The 21,154-nt window shown below is 48.7% G+C and overlaps 1 protein-coding gene across 1 annotated transcript in view; it reads right to left on the minus strand.

Annotated features, from left to right (window-relative positions):
- RAB3GAP1 (RAB3 GTPase activating protein catalytic subunit 1) overlaps positions 1–21,154 on the minus strand; it is a 436,470-nt gene that overhangs the window by 288,350 nt on the left and 126,966 nt on the right. Inside the window, exons 6-7 of the mRNA XM_078681808.1 lie at positions 3,156–3,272; positions 2,385–2,550 (exon numbers count right to left, since the gene is read on the minus strand). Of these exons, the coding sequence (XP_078537934.1) occupies positions 2,385–2,550; positions 3,156–3,272 (283 nt within the window). The remainder of the gene's footprint in view (positions 1–2,384; positions 2,551–3,155; positions 3,273–21,154) is intronic.

Consider the following 21,154-nt stretch of genomic DNA (forward strand, 5'->3'; position numbering starts at 1 on the left):
GTGTGGAGTCAAGTCCAAGTGTCCTCGAGAATTGTAAAGAAGTGGGTTTGATCACCATCTGTGATGCGGAGTGTGGCAATAAACATCAAAGCATAGGCAAGGCCTGAGGTACGCAGTTGAGCCTTTATCGCAGTGTATGAGGCGCAACAGCACGGTACCTCCACGGTGTAGTCCGAATAGGCAGTGCTTTCCGAGTTCTCGAAACGCCACGGCCCTTGGCCTGAAAGAGCTGGAGGATCAAATCCCTGTCTCTATAGTTGAGGTGACAGGCAATCACCGGGCGTGGGTGTGCCCCCGGTTGTGGGGGCCTACCCGGTAGACGAGGGGCAAGCTCAATAGAGAAGAATTTCAGAATCAACCCGGCCAATACCGTCACGGACAACCACGTCATAAGGAATAGTTCGACATTGGACCCCTCTCCGCATTCCGGAAAGCCTATGAATTGCACATTATTGCACTTCGATCTGACCTCCGCGTACTCTGCTCTGCAAGGATATGATGTCAGCCTTCATCTCTTGTACCAGACTTTAGGTCACACACTGTAGTACGAAAAAACAGTTAAGGAGGATTCAGTGCCATCCACCCACTCAGTCAGCTTATGGTGATCCATACAAAGTAGCTCAAGGTCCAGGGAAGCAGAGTCAATCTTAGATTAAAGTACAGCCTTGGTATCTAGTATGGCTTGTAAGATACATTCAAATTGGGTGGAGTGCCGGTCCAGAGTGGCCTCAAGATGACGTAACGCGCACCCCCCTCTGCTCCATCAGCAACAGGTACTGGAAGCAATCCCCCTATCAAAGCAGGAGTCTTTGTCACCTTGGGCTACACCATGTTGGGCAAGATGTAGAAGGCCTTGGCAGACCGCCGATAGGACCGTTCATGTGTCAGAGGGCCAGCTCACCCTCCCGCAAAGACAACAGAATACGCCCAAGCTCTTAAGGCGCTAGGTCAGTGAGTGCTCTAAAATGTAGGGGTGCCACTAGTAGGCAAAGGAGATATGGAAGCGGATGAACCAGAGGAGCACAGTGTACCAGTCTAAAGGGCCCCTGTTGCAGATTCAAGTCACCAACCCACAAGAGTTGGGCAACTGCCAGGAGAACCCCTCCACTAAGGTCAGAGTACACTCCAAGCATGTTCACCCAAGTTGGGGAGAGAGCGATCTCTTCCCTCATTCTGTCTGGGGGATCATCTGTGATAGCCAATCGTCCCAGAAGCAGTCAGGCCAGGAGCCGCAGGGGTAGCTGCACTTAGCAAAAAGCAGGGCCTTGGTCAGTGACTGTGGAGGGAAGTCACAACAAGGAACTGGGAACTTAAGAACAACATCCAGGAGACCAGAGGGAGCTCACAAAGGGCATCTCACCTTTCGTTGCCGGGGAGCCCTTCGCTGAGTGTATCATCCCTGATGCACAAGGCACTGCCAGGGAGACCTTAAAGTAATGGGCATTAGTGCCCTGCAGGTGGCCTCCGCTGTCTGTATATGGCCACAATCAGGAGTGGGCTCCAAAAGCATGCAGCATTCACCGGGATCCAGGTGCCACCAACACACAGGCTTTGAGCAGTCGCTGACCAAAGGGCCTCAACAGTGGCAAGGAGGCCCGCAAAAGCACCACATGGCCTCCCAAGTCGGCACTACTTACCATGTGCAGCACCTGCAGAGCTGCGGCTACGTGCAGGCACCGACCAACATGAGGCGTCTTCAAAGACTGCACTTTTCCCTGCAATAGCAAGCCACGGGTGGAATGCATTCCCAGGTCAACTTTCTGAATGTCCCCAAGATGTCTTTCGCATAGCCAGACAGCTGCACTGTCTGGTATGCAGCAACCTAAAAATGACTTGCAGAAATGGGTGCACGCATGGGGCTTAGAAAGTAGTCTATGCTGGTATAGGATGTCCTAAAACATTTGCTAAAATATGCGGGAGGTGGAAAGAATTCTATAGCTTGGCACCCCCAAACATTGTGCCCCTCCCCAACATGACGGAGACCACACTCTGAATGATTATGGGTCGAATCTTCACTTCTGAACTGGGGTTACAAAGCACAGAGGGGTGGCTTGACATGGGTGGTGCCGGGTTGGTGAGCCCCCTGTCCTAGGAGCTTGGAAGCCCCCCTGAGGGGCCCACCAAAATGGATAACTTGATCATTAACAACGTATATCGCACTATTTATTGTACATGCCAATATCTCATGTATAATTTCAAACTGCAACCTGTACTGTGCTCCACATTGGTGTTTGTTGGAGATTCTCCATTAAAAAATGCATTGCAAAAAAAGAAAATTGGACTATAACACTGGCAAAACGTGTATTTACAAATATTCCCATTCAGCTACTCACTGACAGAACTAAATTCTTATTTTAAAAAATATTACTGAAATTAGCACTTACAATTTTTGATTTGAAGATATCTAGCAATCCAGATAAATGGGTATATTGGGTGAGTACTTTGCGAAGATGAACCATTTCAAAGTCTGACCGAACACCTGGACCTTGACATTCTCCAACATACAATCTTCGCCATTTTTGATGTATTTGCACAAATAATGGCACCTGGCTAGAAACATTACAAAATGTCAGAGGGAAAAGAATAAAATTGCAAATGTGTACTCTGAAAAATTACTATTTTGCACAACACCACAGCTAAAATGTCATTATGTAAGATGATAGTCCTTAATGACACATCAAACAGGCTACCAGCAGCTCTTGATTCCATTGATGTTTCTCAAGCTCGTTCACATTCAAACAGACAAACACATCAGTCGTTTGTGTCAATTTTGCTTTTCAGTCTATGGTATGCTTTGCAGAGCGCGACACTATTTCACCTAGAATTTATGAATTATTCATGCACATTAGATAAGGCAATTGACAATGCTGTCCCAAAGAAACAGCTGCTGAACTAAGAATCCCTTGTGGCTGATGCCTTATCTTCTGAAGAGAACTATGATGACGCACTCGCCATATCATGTGAACTCAACACCATATTAACAATCAGTACCTAACGTGCACTACCTGAATCCCATACATAAATCTTTACTATGCTACTTTATGTTATGTTATTTTAATTAAACACTACTCTGATGTACTTTGATTACATAATACAACTACATAGACCAAGTCAGATGACATGAAAATCAAGCACACATTAAAAATATAACCTACCAGCCAGTGTTTCCCAAAGCGATAGAGACTGAACTTAGCAGAAGGTTGCACTTGGATTCACTTATAACCGCATCATTGGCTGCAGGTGCAATGACCAGAAATTCACGCAGGCCAAACCTAATTTAAAGGTTCAAATGTATAATTGTAATAAGTGTGATAAAAAAAAGTAAAAAGTTTGATGAACATAAAATGCTCTGTAGTTAACTGATATTGTACAATTGATAATACCATAGTTACATTTTTCATTACAAATGTGTGATATCACTTCAGGTACCCTGCTACATGCACCTCAACATACTTTCATCACATTTTAATACTGCCTTCGATACTGTGTCAGTGTTTAATCATGTTTTAACATTTACATCTTAACATTTTTGGGGGATGAGTGGTTTGGTTAGAAGGGTTTAATTTGGTCAGTTCAGTGCTGTATTTGCATTTACTATTACGTTGATTAAGCTTTTAATCAGCTAACCATACATTTTAAAATCCTGGTTATTTATAACCATGGCACGAAGGAAAAGATAATCTGATACCAAATGCTTCTCATCTTTATACAGTTTGTATCCAGTTTTTCCCCTTGATTGGAGCTTTTGTTGTTTTGTCTTTTTACCTTGGTTCCTCTTTGAGACAGATGTGCTTTTTCTTTTTAATGAAGCCGTTCCTAAACTATTTTTTTCCTTATTCAACAGTGAACCATAGACTCCAGGAATAGCAATATCTTCAGCAGTAGTCCTGTAAGTTGATTCTGAACTAGCTGTATAGTTTGCCTCATTTTCCTGTTCTCTTGATCCTGATACATGCCGCCAAAGCCCCCCTTCCATTTTTAGCATATATCCCAGTGTTTTAGCCACACTTCCTAAACTGTACTGATTTAGGCAGCGCTTAGTAAAAATGAAATGAAGAGGCATGGAGTGTCTGGTGATGTTTTAACGAACAATAAGGTTTAATCAACCATACTCCACCTTGTAATAGTATAACGTCTATTGTATTAATCAAAAGATTACAATAAAAGATATAAAACATCAAGCATCATATATATATATATATATATATATATATATATATATATATATATATATATATATATATATATATATTAAACATCACTCCTGGCTCACTTTTTCTTTCACACGAAAAACGAGAGTCGAGGCCCCAATGCAGTTCACAGTGCTTTCAGGTTTATTAGGCACAAAAAACCCTACGCGTTTCGAGATCAGCCGATCTCTTTTATTTTTTAAGAAATTTCCATGGAATCAAATAAACAATACAGACGGAATGTACCAGAGAAAGAAAGAAACTACAACAAAGTGATGGACAAGATAAAGAAAAGGACAGATATAGTTATAAGGCAATCAGACAAAGGATGAAATTTGGTTCTTTGGCCCCTTGAGAAATACAATGACGAAGCCAAAATGCAATTAAGAGATAAGGAATGCCATCAACATGTACAGCAGAGCAATCTCTTTGAAGTAAGGATTAGTTACTTACCTGTAATCCTAGTTCTCTTCCAGGGGTATCCTTATCAAAGTCATAAGCATTAGAATATTCCCGCCCATGCGCGGGACCCCGGAAACAATATATTATATGTGCCCCACACATATATAGACATATATATATAAATATATTATATATATAAAAAATAAGCAATTGCAGCCAAATAAAACAATAGAGCTGGAATATGCCGTGAAGAATTTCCACCATACAGTGTATTTTGCATTAGAAACATGAGAAACAACACCAATGCTTGTTTAGAAACTGTTTTAATGCTTAGAAAACAGTAGAAATTCTCATAACACACTGTAAGCATATACAGCTCCCAGGCTGCATTGCAAATCCCCAGTCTAAAAAGACTGAAAAGCTAACCTGTAGCTAAATGTACTAAAACTGACGCCGTGCCTTTAAGGCAACTCTGCCCCTAGCTTCCCATCATGCCTCAGGGGTTACAGTTAGGTCAGTTGTTCTTTTCGGAGACTGAAAACCAAACCATGGTAATAACAGGTTAAAAAAACATCTCCTATTAATAAACAAAGTCCTTTGCCCGGGGAGGCGGGAGGGTTGCTTATGACTTTGATGAGGATACCCCTGGAAGAGAACTAGGATTACAGGTAAGTAACTAATCCTTCTCTTCCAGGGGATCCTCATCAATAGTCATAAGCATTAGAATAGAGTAGCGAGCCTCACCTCATCCCTGCGGGCAAAGGAATCAACAGATAACATTCATATCCGTAGGCCCAAAAATAGGCCTTATTCTACCCAAATAGGTTTCTCAAGGAGGCTTGTCCTACTTGAGAATCCGCTCTGGAATCAGACTCTAGGCAATAATGCCTTGTAAAGGTATGGACTGATTTCCATGTCGCAGCCTTGCATATTTCTGACATAGGAATGTCATGCAAAAAAGCTATTGTGGCTGCTTTCCCTCTAGTGGAATGAGCTTTGGGTGATTGCAACAAAGGTTTGCCAGCCAGCTGGTATGCTAGTTTGATACAAGAGACAATCCATCTGGAGATGGATCTTTTGGCTGCTGCAAACCCGGTCCTCATAGCACCATAATTGACAAAGAGTTGGTCTGTCTTTCTGGTGTCCTTCGTTCTTTCTAGGTAAAACTTTAGCACCCGTTTAAGATCTAACGAGTGCAACGACCTCTCAGCTGGGGTCGATGGGTTAGGAAAGAACGAAGGAAGGGTAATCGTTTGATTTATATGAAAATCCGATACCACCTTTGGAAGAAAAGAAGGGTGAGCCCTCATTACTACTCTGTTGTGGTGAAACATAGTGTAAGGTTCCTTGGTGCAGAGTGCTTGTATCTCGCTAACCCTGCGCGCAGAGGTTACTGCCACCAAGAAGGCCGCCTTCCAAGTGAGATGCTGCAAGGAGGCCTTGTGTATAGGCTCAAACGGTGTAGACATCAGCCTGGAGAGAACCAGGTTCAACTCCCAGGGAGGAGAAGGATTTCTCACAGGAGGATAGACCTTCTTTAATCCCTGAAGGAAATCTTTCACCACTGGGACTTGAAAAAACGATGTTTGTGTAGGTGATTTTCTGTACGCTACTATGGCGGATAGATGAACCCTAATAGAAGCGTATTTCAACCCTGATGTCGCTAAGTATAGGAGGTATGGAAGAACTACCTCTTCTTGTCCTTTGGTGGGATCAAAGCCATGGTCCTTACACCAAATGAAAAATCTTTTCCACTTGAACGCATAAGACGCCCTTGTGGAAGGTCTCTTTGCCTCTCTTAAAATATTCATACATTCCGGAGGCAGATTTAAGTGTCCATATTGCAAGACCTCAGGAGCCATGCAGTCAGGTTCAGCGACGGGAGGTTGGGATGCAGGATCCTCCCGTTCATCTTGCTCAGCAGGTCTGGCCTGCACGGAAGACGTCTGTGTGGACACAGCGACAGATGTAACAGGTCTGGATACCACCATTGTCACGGCCAATCCGGAGCAATTAGGATCATGTCCATGCTCGATCTGATGAGCTTGGCCACCACCTTCGGAATCAGTGCCAGAGGGGGAAAAGCATAAGCGAACATTCCTGTCCACTCCAGCAGGAGAGCGTTCCCTTGCGTCCCTGGCCGGTGGAACCTGGACGCGAAGGCGTGGCATTTGGCGTTTTCGTCGTCCGCGAATAAGTCTATGTCTGGACGACCCCAGCAACGGAAGAGTTCTTCGACTACTTCGTCGTTTAGCACCCAGTCTGGCTGATCTTCGAAGTGCCTGCTGAGTGCGTCCGCTTTTGTGTTTAGCTCGCCTGGAAGGTGTACTGCCACCACCGACAGTCCCCGAGCCAGAAGCCAGTGCCAGATTGTCTGGGCCTCCAGAGACAGAGGGCGAGATCGAGCTCCTCCCTGCTTGTTCAGATAGAACATAGTTGTAGTGTTGTCCGTCTGAACCAGGATTTTGTCCGTTGTTATTGCTGGAAAGAACGCTTTGAGCGCCAGATGAACTGCTCGAAGCTCCAGCATGTTGATGTGGTATGTCTGAAGGTTGGTCGACCAGCGACCCTGAATCTGAAGATGACCCATGTGAGCACCCCAGCCTTCTAGAGATGCGTCCGTTACCACAGACAGCGATGGAAGAGGTTGCTGAAAAGGGACTCCCTGCAGGACATTCCGAGGGCGAGTCCACCACTGTATTGAGGTCAGTGCTGCTTGAGACAGGATAATTCGATCCTCCCAATCTCCAGTCGCTTGGTCCCACTGACCCTCCACAGACTCTTGTAGAGGCCGCATCCTCAACCTGGCGTTCGGTATTAGGAAGATGCAGGACGCCATGGAGCCCAATAGAGACGCTACTTCTCGCACCTTTGGACGAGGAAACTGAAGTAACTTTTTGCATTTTTGCCCCATGGAAGACAGTCTCTCTTGCGAAGGAAACGCTCTTCCTAACTTTGTGTCTAGAACTGCTCCCAGATAGTGGATAGTTTGCGTGGGCTGCAGGACCGATTTTTCTGTGTTCACGTGGAGGCCGAGCCTGTGTAGTTGTTGGAGACACAGGTGACAGTCTTTGGTGGCTTGACGAGGGGACGGACTCTTCAGGAGCCAGTCGTCTAGATATGGGTACACAAAGAGACCTTTTTTGTGTAGACACGCCGCTACCACTGCCATGCACTTGGTGAAGACCCTTGGTGCGGATTTGAGTCCGAAAGGAAGCACTTTGAACTGGTAATGCTTGGACCCTACCAGGAACCTCAAGTACTTTCGATGACCTGGTGTAATAGGAATGTGGAAGTACGCGTCTTGTAAATCCACCGAACACATCCAATCTCCGATTTGTAGATGAGGACATATTTGGTGGAGTGCCAACATGCGAAACTTTTCTTTGACCACCACTTTGTTGAGGAGTCGAAGATCCAAAATCGGTCTGAATTTGCCTTCTTGATCTTTTTTGGGGACAAGGAAATATCTTGAGTACTCTCCTTTCCCCCTTTGGGAAAGGGGTACCTCTTCGATTGCGTTTTTCCTTAAGAGGACGCACACTTCCCTTTTGAGGAGCTCTAGTTGGTACGAGCGAGACTTTTTTGGAGGAGTCGGTTGTGGTTTCTTCCGGAAACGTAGCGCATATCCATTGCGCAGTATATTCAGCACCCACCGATCTTTTGTGATGCTGACCCACTCTGCCAGATGTTGTGCAGCACTTCCTCCCACTGGAGTGGGTAACAGCGCCAGAGGAAGCCACTGCTCAGGCCTTGCCTCCTCTAGGCGTGGTAGAGGACTGATTATGTCCGCCTCTGCCTCTGGTCGACCTTCCTCCTCTGTATTGTGGCTTTCCTTGTGGCTTGTTTTGAGACAATTGAGGGGTTTGAACCCTCTGTTGGCCTCCCCGGGTTCTTGTTGGTCTTGAAGCGTCGTTTGAACGGTGCTTTCTGTTTTTCCAGACCCACTGCCTTTACTGTGTCTAACTCAGTCTTCATACGGGCCATTTCCTGATCGGCATGCTCCCCGAAGAGTGAAGATCCGGAAAAAGGTAGATTGAGGATGCGCTGCTGGGCATCTGGTTTGAGTCCAGTTAAACGCAGCCAAGAGGATCTCCTCGCACATATCCCATGTGAGTAGTTATGTCCAGCTAGAAGGGCGTTATCTGCTGATGAACTAATCATTTGGTTTGCCACCAAACAGCCCTCCGTCACTGTCTCCTCAAAGTCCTTCTGGTCCTCCTTGGGCAATTTCCCTTTGAATCGTTCCATGGAGTCCCATAGGGCTCTATCGTACCTTCCCAGAAGGGCTGATGCACTAGAGACTTTCAGGGATGAAGCTGCTGTGCTGCATACCTTGCGTCCCCAAGAATCTTGCGTCTTGCTGTCTTTGTCAGGAGGAACTGACGAAGAAGGAGCGACTGTGTGATTCTTCTTAGCTGAGGCTACTATAACTGAGTCCGCCGCAGGCTCTCCTTTAACAAAGATAGGATCTGAGTCGGCCGGCCTATATTTCTTCTGGATACGTGCCGGTACTGCCCTGATCGTTGCTGGCGTGAGGAAAACCTCTTTGATTGGGTCCATTATCCCTGGAACCAATGGGAGCAAAGGCCGTGTATATGATTTGTGATGAAGGGTCTCAAAAATCACAGTAGTGGACACCTCTGGAGTAGCCATCTCTATATTCAGTTTGTGAGCACCCCTTTGTAAGACGTCCAGATACGTGTTGACGTCGTCAAGCGGGGAAGCTCTTGAGCGAGGGCTGTCTGCCAGCGTTGGAGAGTAATCCCCTTTAGAAGATCTAGATGAAGATGGAGAGGAGGATGATGGAGTTCTTCTTCTCCTGTGGTGAGAATGCTCCTTCCTCACTGGTGATCTCCTAGGTCGTTCCTCCCTTCGAGGGGAACGTGATACCCTCTGATGCACTGGAGATCTCGATCTCCCAGTCCGTACCTCCTTTCTCGGTGTTCGAGATCTGGGTTGTTCCCTCCTTGGTGATCGGGAGACCCTAGGGGTATGCGACCTGTCCGCTCCTCTCTCTCGTGAGCGTGATCGGTGAATGGCAGGACTCTGTCCATCTGCCTCTTCTGCCAGCCGCTGAAGAGGGGACCTGTGGACTGGACTCAAGTACCTTTGAAGTCTCTCTGTTGCCCCAGAATCCTTCCAATTACTCAACGGACCATACCATCTTGGCGAGAGTCTTGTCTGTGAGATGTACCGCCGCTGGGGACTCTTTTGCACAGGACTCCTACTCCTAGAAGAGGACCCCGATGAACCCGAGGCACTTAAGGAGGAATGGAGCGAAGCAGATTGTGTCACTAGGACTGTCGAAGGCACCGAAGGAGATCTCCGTCTCACCGGTGTTGGAGGACGTCTCAAAAGCCTTTCCCTCGACGTCGAACGCCTCTGCGGCGTCGACGGAGTGATAACCTTCGACGTTGAATGCTTCGACGTTGACCTGTGGTCCCTCGACGTCGATCGGCGATGATGAGCCGACGACGGAGTCTTCTCCCTTGACGCCGAACGGCGTCGTCCTGCCTTCGACGGAGGTCTCGACGTCGAACGGCGTTGCCCTGCCGTCGACGGAGGCCTCGACGTCGAACGGCGTTGCCCTGCCGTCGACGGAGGTCTCGACGTCGACCGACCTTGGCCTGTCGGCGACGGAGATGCCAATCGACGTTGTTCTGTCGTCGACGATGCCCTCGACGTTGACCTGACATGCGACGTCGAGCGCCGACGTGCCGTCGATGACGATCCCTTCCTCGACGGTGAGCGTCCGAGGGGGCTCTTACTCCTCGACGCCGAGCGCCTCCGTGGAGACGTCGGCGGAGGTGTCACACTCTTAGGAGCCTGTCGACGTTGAGACGACGGCGGGTGTGATCTGTGCCTCGACGCCGATCGTCGCCTGGTTGACGACGGCGGAGGTGATTCAAATCTTGACATCGATCTTCTCGTCGACGGCGATCTCGTGGCTTCTCTCGACGCCGATCGTCGCCTAGTTGACGACGGCGGAGCTTTCTTCGTCGTCGGTGAACTTCTCGACGACGACTCCCTCATCGACGCCGGTCCCGACGTCGACGGGGCTTTTTCTCTCGCAATGTCCATCAGATGCCGTTTTTTCTGCGCCGAGCCCGGTGCTGAGGTTGATGGACGCTCTGACTTGCCTTTGGAGGGAGTTCTGGGTCTCTTTGAACTCTTCCTCTCTGTAGATCTTCCTCTCATGGATCTCTGAGCCAGACCAAAGAGCCTGTTCCTCTCTCTGTCTCTAAGAGTCCTGTCAGAGAGATTTTTACAATGTGAACAGTCTTTAGGATCATGATCCTCTGGCAAACATAAAATACAGACCTCATGAGAGTCTGTTTTTGCCTTCTTGTGGCCACAAGAAGGGCAATCATCGAATAATGAGGGCATCCTGACAGGAAAACCTCACAAAAAATCGACTGCTAAGCAGCTATTTACTTGACCCTGTTGTTAAAAGTCAAAGTAAATCAAAAAATTGTTCTATAGAAGATTTTCTGACTGAAAAAGGCAGAAAAGTGTGGAGCTGTGTATCCAGGGTCCTTCCTGAAGGAGCCGGAAAGAACAACTGACCTAACTGTAACCCCTGAGGCATGATGGGAAGCTAGGGGCAGAGTTGCCTTAAAGGCACGGCGTCAGTTTTAGTACATTTAGCTACAGGTTAGCTTTTCAGTCTTTTTAGACTGCGGATTTGCAATGCAGCCTGGGAGCTGTATATGCTTACAGTGTGTTATGAGAATTTCTACTGTTTTCTAAGCATTAAAACAGTTTCTAAACAAGCATTGGTGTTGTTTCTCATGTTTCTAATGCAAAATACACTGTATGGTGGAAATTCTTCACGGCATATTCCAGCTCTATTGTTTTATTTGGCTGCAATTGCTTATTTTTATATATATAATATATTTATATATATATGTCTATATATATGTGGGGCACATATAATATATTGTTTCCGGGGTCCCGCGCATGGGCGGGAATATTCTAATGCTTATGACTATTGATGAGGATCCCCTGGAAGAGAAAAAATAAATACCATAAGGAACTGTCAAGATGGAGGGGGGTGGGACTTGTGACTGAAGGAGAATACCAGCATCTCAAAGTCAAACACCCTGTCACACCAGTATTGTACCTTATTCCAAAGATAAACAAGGACATGGTGTCCCCCCCTCCGGTAGACCTATAATATTGGCTATTGGCAGCCTTTTTGAGACTACTTCTAGATATATAGATTATTTTTTGCAAGATCTTGTTAAAGCCCTACCGTCCCATATACGGGACGCAGGAGACTTTTTAAGAAAACTGTGTGAGGTACACTGGGATGAGACCGCTCTTTTAATTACACTAGATGTAACCTCACTATACACGAGTATTGCTCACCAAGATGGTTTCAAAGCACCTAGACACTTTTTGGGATCTAGACCCATTACTGTGTATCAGCATTCAGAAATGCTGATGAAAATGGTGGAACTCTGTTTGAAGAACAATTTCTTTATGTATGGAAATGACACCTACAGGCAGCTGCAGGGGACGGCCATGGTTACCTGCTTCGCCCCCAGCTATGCAAACTTACACATGGGCTGGTGGGAGGAGCAGGTACTCAGGGTCAACTTCCAATCAGAATGGCAAGATAATATCAAAGGCTGGTGTCAATTTATTGAGGACTTATTTATTGTATGGAGGGGGTCAATGGAGAAGGCAAGTGATTTTATAAGAGCTTTAAACATCAATGAATTTAATTTAACTGTTACCAGTACAATCAGTGAATCCCAAGTAAACTTTTTAGATCTAGAGGTTTTTATTAAAGATGGCACATTACACACGCGCACTTTTAGAAAGCCAAATGCGGGAAATTCCATCCTGCATTCAAGCAGTTTCCACCCGTAGAAACTTAAACAGAGCATACCCTACACAGAGCTGCTACGTATGAAGAGAAATTGTAGCAAAACTAGCACCTTAGAACAAGCACAAACTAAAATGACAAAAAGATTTACAGGAAGAGGCTATAGTCCGAAAGTGTTAAAACAAGCCTTGCAGAAAGTAGAAGGTATCCAGAGAAAGGATATTCTGTTTAAAAAAGAAAAGGGAATAGAGAGAACCAAAGCACAGGAAGTAAGGATGATAACCGGGTACAATGCCTACCATGCTTGTGTGAGAGACTGCATGAGTAGGCACTGGCACCTAGTTAAAGATGATCCAGTGCTGGGTGCCTGGTCTAGCGAAAACCTCTCATCACTTTTAGACGTGCCACTTCAATAAGACAACAGTAAATGAGACAGCCAGCTGGCTAAAGGCGAATTCAGGGTTTAATACATGTCTAAGGTGCAAGGCGTGTAAAGAGATCCAATTGCCATTTTTTAATAAACCATGGAAGATTCCCCGTTTTTATAACTGCAAGCGTGATTTTGTTATCTATGTACTACAATTTACTTGTGTGATGGTTCGGTCCGTGCAAGGATGGACACTACGGACCGTGGGGCTCTTTTAACTGTTTTTATTGACAGTTTGTCAAAAATAGTTCAAGAAAGCAGAGAAGCAAATGAATAGAAATGAGTCCCGTAACCAGGTTTTCCTCCGGATGTAGTGCTTCCTTCTCTGATGGTTCTTGGGTAGTCCTATGGCCTTTTCCTCCCGCTCCTCTCCGGTCCGGGATGCACTCAGAAAGAAAGGAAACAAACAGCCCCGTTACTGGCTGATACGAGGACAAGAAATGGGAGGGGGAAAGGGAGTGAGGGTTCACCAGGGTTCCGCCACCTTTGTGGAGTAGGGTCTTTCCTACAAAGTGATGCCGGGAACGTGATGTGCCTGTGACCACCCTCACGCTAGCCTGTACCACCCCGTGTCCACAACAACCCTTGCAAACGCCCTCGTACCTTGTGAAGCCACACTTCTCCCCTGGAAGTGTGGCAGGGCGGCTCGTGGTCCCGTTGGCCTCCTGGCTTGTCGAGCCGTGACACCGGCAGTCTGGGATGAGGGTCTTCGGTTCTCTCGTCTTCTTCGATGTCGGCGTGTTCCTCACGGCGCGGCTGCTCTCCTGGAGGTTCCGCGGTAGCAGACGCACACGGGGTTTCCTTAAACACCCCAGTGTCCGGTGATTGGCCCGGGTCTCCTGACGTCTCACGCTCCAATTGGTCGAATGCTGGAAACGCCAGGGAACTCCTCCCGGACGTCACGGAAGGCATGGCCTGAGGCGGCGTTCTGGAAGGCAGCGTAGGGAAACACCAGGATATGTCCAAAGGTTCCTGCGGACGGGGCGGAAACGGACAACAGTGAGTAGGCACACCCCGTCCGTCCATGACAGGGACCCTGTCCTCGTGACAACTTGCCATAAATACTATGTCGGAAGTACAATCCACATGGTCCACGTGAGGGTCCTGCAACATTTGTGAGCAGTGACAAACAGAGACAAAACCTATCCAGTAGCCAGTCACATCAATGATGTCCAAGCAGGGAGGATAGAAGATTTGACATATTTTGTTTTAGATTCTATCCCCAAAAATAGAAGAGGTGGAAACCGTGAAGGCAAACTTAGGCAGCTAGAATCACGTTATATTTTGATGCTAGACTGTAAAACACCTAGAGGCCTTAACTCTCACGACGAGGACCTGCATGTAGATCTTGAATTAACATAAAATGTTGATCAATAACTGTTCAAGAATTGAAACCGAAGGCTTAGGAAATCTACATGATTTAAATCAAATGTATTTGAACCATGAATTTGTAACTTGTTTTTAATGTTTTTTTTAATAATTTGGTCACAGTGGTGGAAAAGTCTCTATATGATAAAACGGTTTTGTTTAATCAGTGTAATTTTAATATCTGTGCAATTATGCCAATGTCCAACTTAGATGTAAAGTATACCAGATAGGCATTCAGTGTGGCACAATGCCTCTCCTTCAGGGCCCAGGTTTTGGGCCTGGCCATCAGATGCTTTGCGATCCTGAAGATGCTGAGGGAGTTCTTGCCGCTCCTCGGAGCATAGAAAGACCACAGTGCAGGCCCTGATCGGCACGCGCCTGGACTACTCCAATGTTCTGTACCTAGGACTGCCGGAATATCTTTTATCGCGTCTCCAGGTGGTACAGAACTTTGCGGCCCGTGCCATCTTTGGCCTCACTAGGAGAGCCTGGCCAGTGAGCTCCTCAGAACCCTTCACTGGCTGCCCATAAAGAAGCGGATCACTTTCAAGGCCCTGACCATTGCCTTCAAGGCCCTGCATGGCATAGGTGCCCGCTATCTCCAGAAATGGATCAGTTTCTATCTTCCCTCTAGATCCCTGCGCTCTTCAACCCAGGCCAGGGCAGTCACGCCTTTGGTCCGTCGGGCACGCTGTGGGGGGCGCTCTTTCAAACATCTTGCCCCCCGGCTGTGGAACGACCTTCCTCTCTCTCTCAGATCTAGCCCTAATCTGCTGGCCTTCAGGAAAGATCTGAAGACCCTGCTTTTCACGCAATAAGACCACCCCCTCTTAGCCACGCTCTGTTCACTCGCCCTTTTTCTTTTTCTCCACTCTGGACCTGTGAGGCTCCGACAGCACCGGGACACTCCTCGGAGTAGCCGTGCGCTATAGAAGCACCCCCTATAACATAACATAACATAACACAATGTGTTAAAAGTGAATGTATGTTGTTATCCCGCAGTCTTTTTCCCCGCAGGGAATCACAACACATCGTTACAACAACCGCGTTGTGATTCCGCATACCATCACTCCGCAAGTAGGCACAATAGGGAAGGTGTTGGATTTTAAATCCAACACCTCCCCCCCTCCGCAAGTCGCTGTTCCGACTTGCGGAGTAATCAATCAATCAATCATAGCACTTGTAAAGCGCACTACATACCCGTGAGGGTCTCAAGGCGCTAGGGGAGGGAACGCTGCTACTGTTTGAAGAGACAGGTCTTGAGGAGTCTCCTGAAGGTTAAGAGGTCTTCAGTCTGCCGTAAGCAGATGGGGAGGGTATTCCAGGTCTTGGCAGCGAGGTGGGAGAATGATCTGCCACCGGCGGTCACTCTTTGGATGCGGGGGACAGTGGCGAGGTCGCGGTCTGCAGAGCGGAGCTGGCGGGACGGGGTGTAGAGGAGGATGAGTCGGCTGTTGAGGTACGCTGGTCCGGTGTCGTAGAGTGCCTTGTGTGAGGGGGTGAGGAGCTTGAAGGTTATCCTCTTGTTGACGGGGAGCCAGTGCAGGTCTCTCAGGTGGGGTGTGAAGTGGCTGTGGCGCGGGATGTCTAAGTTCAGGCGTGCGGAGGCGTTAGAGCCGTTTCAGGAGTTTGGCCGGGGCTCCTGCGTAGAGTGCGTTGCCGTAGTCCAGTCTACTGCTAACGAGGGCCAGGGTGACCGTCCTTCTAGTTGTGGTGGGGATCCACTTGAAGATCCTGCGAAGCATGCGGAGGGTGTTGAAGCAGAAGAAGGAGATGGCGTTGACCTGTTTCGTCATGGAGTGTGTGGAGTCGAGGATGACCCCCAGATTACGTGCGTGGTCGGTGGGTGTAGGGGATGCTCCTAATTCCGTCAGCCACCAGAAGTCGTCCCAGGCTGAGGGGATGGAACCGAAGATGAGGACCTCCGTCTTGTCAGAGTTCAGTTTCAGACAGTTATTCCTCATCCAGGCGGCGATGGCCTTCAATCCTTTGTGGAGGTTGGTTTTGGCTGTGTGGGGGGTCCTTGGTGAGCAAGAGGGTCAACTGGGTGTCCTCAGCGTAGGAGATGATGTTTAGGTCGTGCCGCCGGGCGACGTGGGCAAGTGGTGCCATGTGTACGTTGAACAACCTTGGGCTGAGGAATGATCCTTGGGGTACATCGCAGATCTCGGTGGCTGTGGAGCGGAAGGGGGGGGGAGCCGGACGCTCTGGGTTCACCCGGAGAGGATGGAGGTAGTCCAGTCCAGGGCCTTCTCTTGGATTACGGCGTCTTGGAGGCGTGCTTTTGGTATGCGATGGCAGACTGTGTCTAAAGTGGCTGACAGGTCCAGGAGGATGAGGGCAGCGGTTTCTCCGTTGTCGAGCAGGATCCCGATGTCATCGGTGAAGGTGAGGAGGGCAGTTTCGGTGCTGTGGTTGCTACGGAACCCAGACTGGGACCGGTCCAGGATGTTGTTATCTTCGAGGAAGTTGGTCAGTTGTTTTTTGACGGCCTTTTCTATGACCTTCGCCGGGAACGGGAGCAGGGAAATGGGTCTGAAGTTCTTTAGGTCCTTGGGGTCTGCCTTGGGTTTCTTGAGTAAGGCGTTGAGCTCTGCGTGCTTCCAGCTCTCCGGGAAGGTCGCTATCTCGAAGGAGATGTTGATGGTTTTCCGGAGGTGGGGTGCGATGGTACTGCTGACTTTGTTGAAGATGTGGTGTGGGCAGGGTTCTTCTGGGGATGCAGAGTGGACGGTGTTCATGATCTTGATGGTGTCGTCGACGTTGATGTTGGTCCAGGCGAGCAGGCGGTTGGTGCGGGTGGTGGTCGTGGGAGCGGGGGTGCCGGCGGTTGCCGGGGTGCTGACGACGTCGAAGCTGTTGTGGATGTCTGCGATCTTGCGATAGAAGAAGGTGGCCAGTGAGTCGCACAGGTCTTGCGACGGTGGGATGTCGTTGGTGTTAGAACTGGGATTGGAGAGTTCCTTCGTGATGCTAAAAAAGCTCTTTCCAGTTGTGTGCGTTGTTGTCTATGCGGTCTCTGAAGGTGGTTCTTTTGGCGGATCTGATGAGTTTATGGTGTTCTTTCGTGGGTCCAGTTTTTTTCCAGTTTTCGGCAGGTTCGCTTGGAGGCCTGGAAGTCTTTGGGGAACCTGCTGACACTCTTGCTGGTCTGGGTGTTGGAGGGTTTCTTGAGCGGGGCGAGGGTTTTGGCGCAGTCGTCGATCCATTGTCTGAGGTTGCGGGCAGCGGCGTCGGTCGGGTCTGCGGGTGGGCTCTGGGCGAGGGCGGTGGTTAGCTGGTCCTCTGTGATCTTGCCCCAGCTGCGGCAAGGCATCATCTGGGTGCGGTGGTGGGTTTCCAGAAGGTAAAGTGGATGCAGCGGTGGTCACTCCAGTGTAGTTTAGTGGTGGGGTCGAAGGAGACCTGGGTGCTTGCTGAGAAGATGGGGTCAAGCGTGTGGCCGGCGGAGTGAGTGGGTGTTGTGACGAGTTGTCGGAGTCTGAGGTTGCCGATCAGGGTGGAGGTGTTGGAGTCGTTGTTGTTCTTGATGTGGAAGTAATGGTATGCAGAATCACAACGCAGTTGTGTAACAACCGCGTTGTGATTCCCTGCGGGGAAAAAGATTTGTGGTAAACTTTGGTTTTTTTTTTTGGTTTTTTTTAACTGTTTTTTATTGATTTTGTGCACACAGCATACAATCGTGGTTCACAGACCCGTCCGTTGTTAGCACTTACAGCCATGTCACTGTCTTGCAGTCCCCCACAACAATCCCTATCCAGAATCTCCCACCTCCCCCTCTACCCCCACCCCCCCTTGTCAGTGTGCCGCCATGTCCTTGTCATGGCTCGTCAGATCTACCCTATAGACAGCAGGTGATACCCCTCTCCGGTCCATGTCCATACAGAAATCCAGGTACTGTCCAGTGCTGCACAAGATCTCGGGCTCAGGTGACCCATGCAGTCCGCCCTCTCCCAGTACCCGGCTCACTGTCTAACTCCCCTCCTCCGCCACACCAACCTCCACCTCCCCCTGCCCCGCGCCCCCCTCCAGAGTCGCCGGCCCGCCAGCCTCTCCACCATCTTCAGCCTCCAAAAGTGATTGCAAATCTGTCACAAGCGCGCTCCACGCCCTGGCCGTATCTAGCGCCCTATCGTTGGCCGTACGCCTAGCTAATTGCAATCTGAGAGAGCCTTCGCACGCGGCCCATTGCAGGAAGCACCTCCGCCACCTCAGGAAGTTAGGGCCCCCTCTAGATTTCCAATGTAGAGTAAGTTCCCTCTTGGCCATTATGAACCCCAAATCATAAAACTTGCTAGTGACTTTTGTGGCAGGGGTATGGGGAAACCAAAGTAGCAGGCATGCACCCGCGTCTGCATCAACCTGACGACCCGTAACCGTATTCAGGCAAGCGAAAATATCAATCCAGTATGTGCCAAGCCCTGTGCACGACCAGAACATATGCGCAAAATCAGCGTCCCCCGCGGCACAGCGCGGACATAACGATTGCGCACCACCGAAGATCCGTTGGATTTTGGCAGGTGTCCAGTACGCCCTATGGAGTGTGTAATACTGAACCAGTTGAAACCGAACGTTACGAGTGCCCTTCCAGGCCCTGCGTACAAGCTGAGGCCAGGTCGTCTCCGGTATCTGCCGACCAAGGTCAGCCTTCCAGCGCTCCCGCAGCCCATCAAGGGGAGGAGGATCAGCCAGCGCCAGCCTCCGGTACAGGCATGTGATGGCCTTACAAGTGCCAGCCGCCATCACAACATACTGGCAGCCCAACGACGTGGGCGGTTCCACCAGCCCCATCCTCCAGCGCCTCTGAATCCCAGTAACCAAAGCCGCATGTAACAAGAAGTCCCCCCTCGGCAGATCGAAGGCCTCCTGCAGGGCACCGAACGGCATCAAGGCGCCGTCCCGATACAAATCCCCTAGCATGTGGACCCCGGAGTCCTCCCAACTGGCAAGCGCCGACCAGTCCCCACCATGCGGGAGGGCAGTACACATGCCCAAGGAGATATAATGCAAATCGCCGCGTGACGGTACCCCCTCAAAGTACCGACCCTGTCGGGCCCGCGCCGCCAGCGGCTCAATCGCCAAAGCGAAAAGGAGCGGGGATAACGAGCAACCCTGCCTGGTGCCCCGTCCTACCGAGCACGCCTCAGATATGGAGCGGCCCGTTCATACCCTAGCAGTGGCCGACTCATATAGCAGCCTCGTCCAACGTACGAAGCCATCCCCCAGCCCGAACCGAAGGAGTACGCAGAACAAATAAGGACATTCCACACTATCGAACGCCTTTTCGATGTCCACCGACAGCACGGCCGGCCCCGTGGGGCCCTCCCCTTCAACACCCTTATCAGGCGCCGAATGCATGTCGAGGTGTTCCTAGTGGGGATAAAGCCCGACTGGTCCGGGTGCACCAGAGAGCACATATGGGCAGTCAGCCGTGTCGCCAAGATCCTGCTCAACACCTTGTAGTCCACCGTGAGCATCGATAGCGGACGATATGCCGTCCTAGCTGTGGGGAGGCCGCCCTTTTTCAACAGCGGGACTACGATCGCCTCTCGCGCCGACGCCGGCAATCTACCTCGCTCCCAGGCCTCCCCATAGACCTGGAGCAATCGAGGTGCCAGGAGATCCACATATGCAGCATAAAACTCCACCGGGAGGCCGTCCCCCCCTGGTGTTTTCTTCCTGGCCATATGCTTAATTGCCGCTCTGATCTCCCCCAGCGTAATAGCCGCCCCCAACGTGGCGCCCTGCTCTGGATCCAGCCGCTGCAGCAGAGCCTCTTCAAGAAAGGCATCCAGCGCCGCCGGGCGCGCCGCCATCCTGCTCCGATAAAGTTCCGCGTAGTAATCCCGGAACTGAGTGTTTATCTCTTGCTGCGAATGGACCAGGCCCCCAGTCGGAGTAGTCAGCGACAAAATCGGCGTATTGTGGTAAACTTTGTTTACCGTTAAAAGCACTTGCATTTTATCAATTATCAAATTTTAGAAGTACTCTTATGGTCTTATACAGTGCATTTTAATTTGCGAAGTTGCAGGAAAGCACTGGCACTTTAGAACTCTATATGGGTCATTGCACTAGCACTTGATCATACAAATTGCACGAATGCACACGCACTTTAATTATAACGGCTAATAATAACCCCATCGTAGAATGAAATAGGATGACATTATATTTGCATTAACACTGTTTTCCTACAACACTTGAGCCCTCCATTGTGTGGGGGAGAATGACTGGCTTAGCATGTGCAATACATAGTTTTGATACAAATGTCAAGTATCAGCCAATAATGGTATTGTAAACATTTCTGTTGGGATTAAACAATTGCAAATTGTCATTCAAGACTTGCGGCCTGTCGTGTATTTGTAATGTTTGGGTATTGCTAGCTTGGCCATAGATAAAACCATGAGACCCAGTGATCAGTTTATACATAGGAGACTTGTTTGAACATGGGTGGATAGGCACCTTTTTTTAAATTTGTTTTTGGATTACACTTTGGTTATACCAATGCACCAACAAAAAAAACATGATAAAATGAAAAAGAATTTATATATAAAAAAATGGAAACTAAAATATGATTGCAGCTGATAAAATGCATGATATTTATCATTTTTTTATTTATCATCGCTATACAAACTGTATACAACAAATTCAACATTAACTAAGAAAATAATATAACCTGTGTGTGTCAACAGACCAGGACAGTATTTTCTTTATGTGCATTAGACCATGTGACCGATTGTTCCTTGTTTGATTTACTTTATTAGTCACCACAATGAATCAGCTCGCTGTGTGAACGAGGCAGGGGATCCTGCCAAAATTCGTTACAGCCCTGATATTTGTGCAATAAAAGCATATTTTGAAACTGCAACAGCGTTGTTGGAGTCTGGCTAGAGGATTGTCTGTGCTGGAAAAGTTGTTATATATATATATATA

This window comes from Lissotriton helveticus, chromosome 3_1, assembly GCF_964261635.1.
Source record: "Lissotriton helveticus chromosome 3_1, aLisHel1.1, whole genome shotgun sequence".
NCBI classification, from domain to species: domain Eukaryota; kingdom Metazoa; phylum Chordata; class Amphibia; order Caudata; family Salamandridae; genus Lissotriton; species Lissotriton helveticus.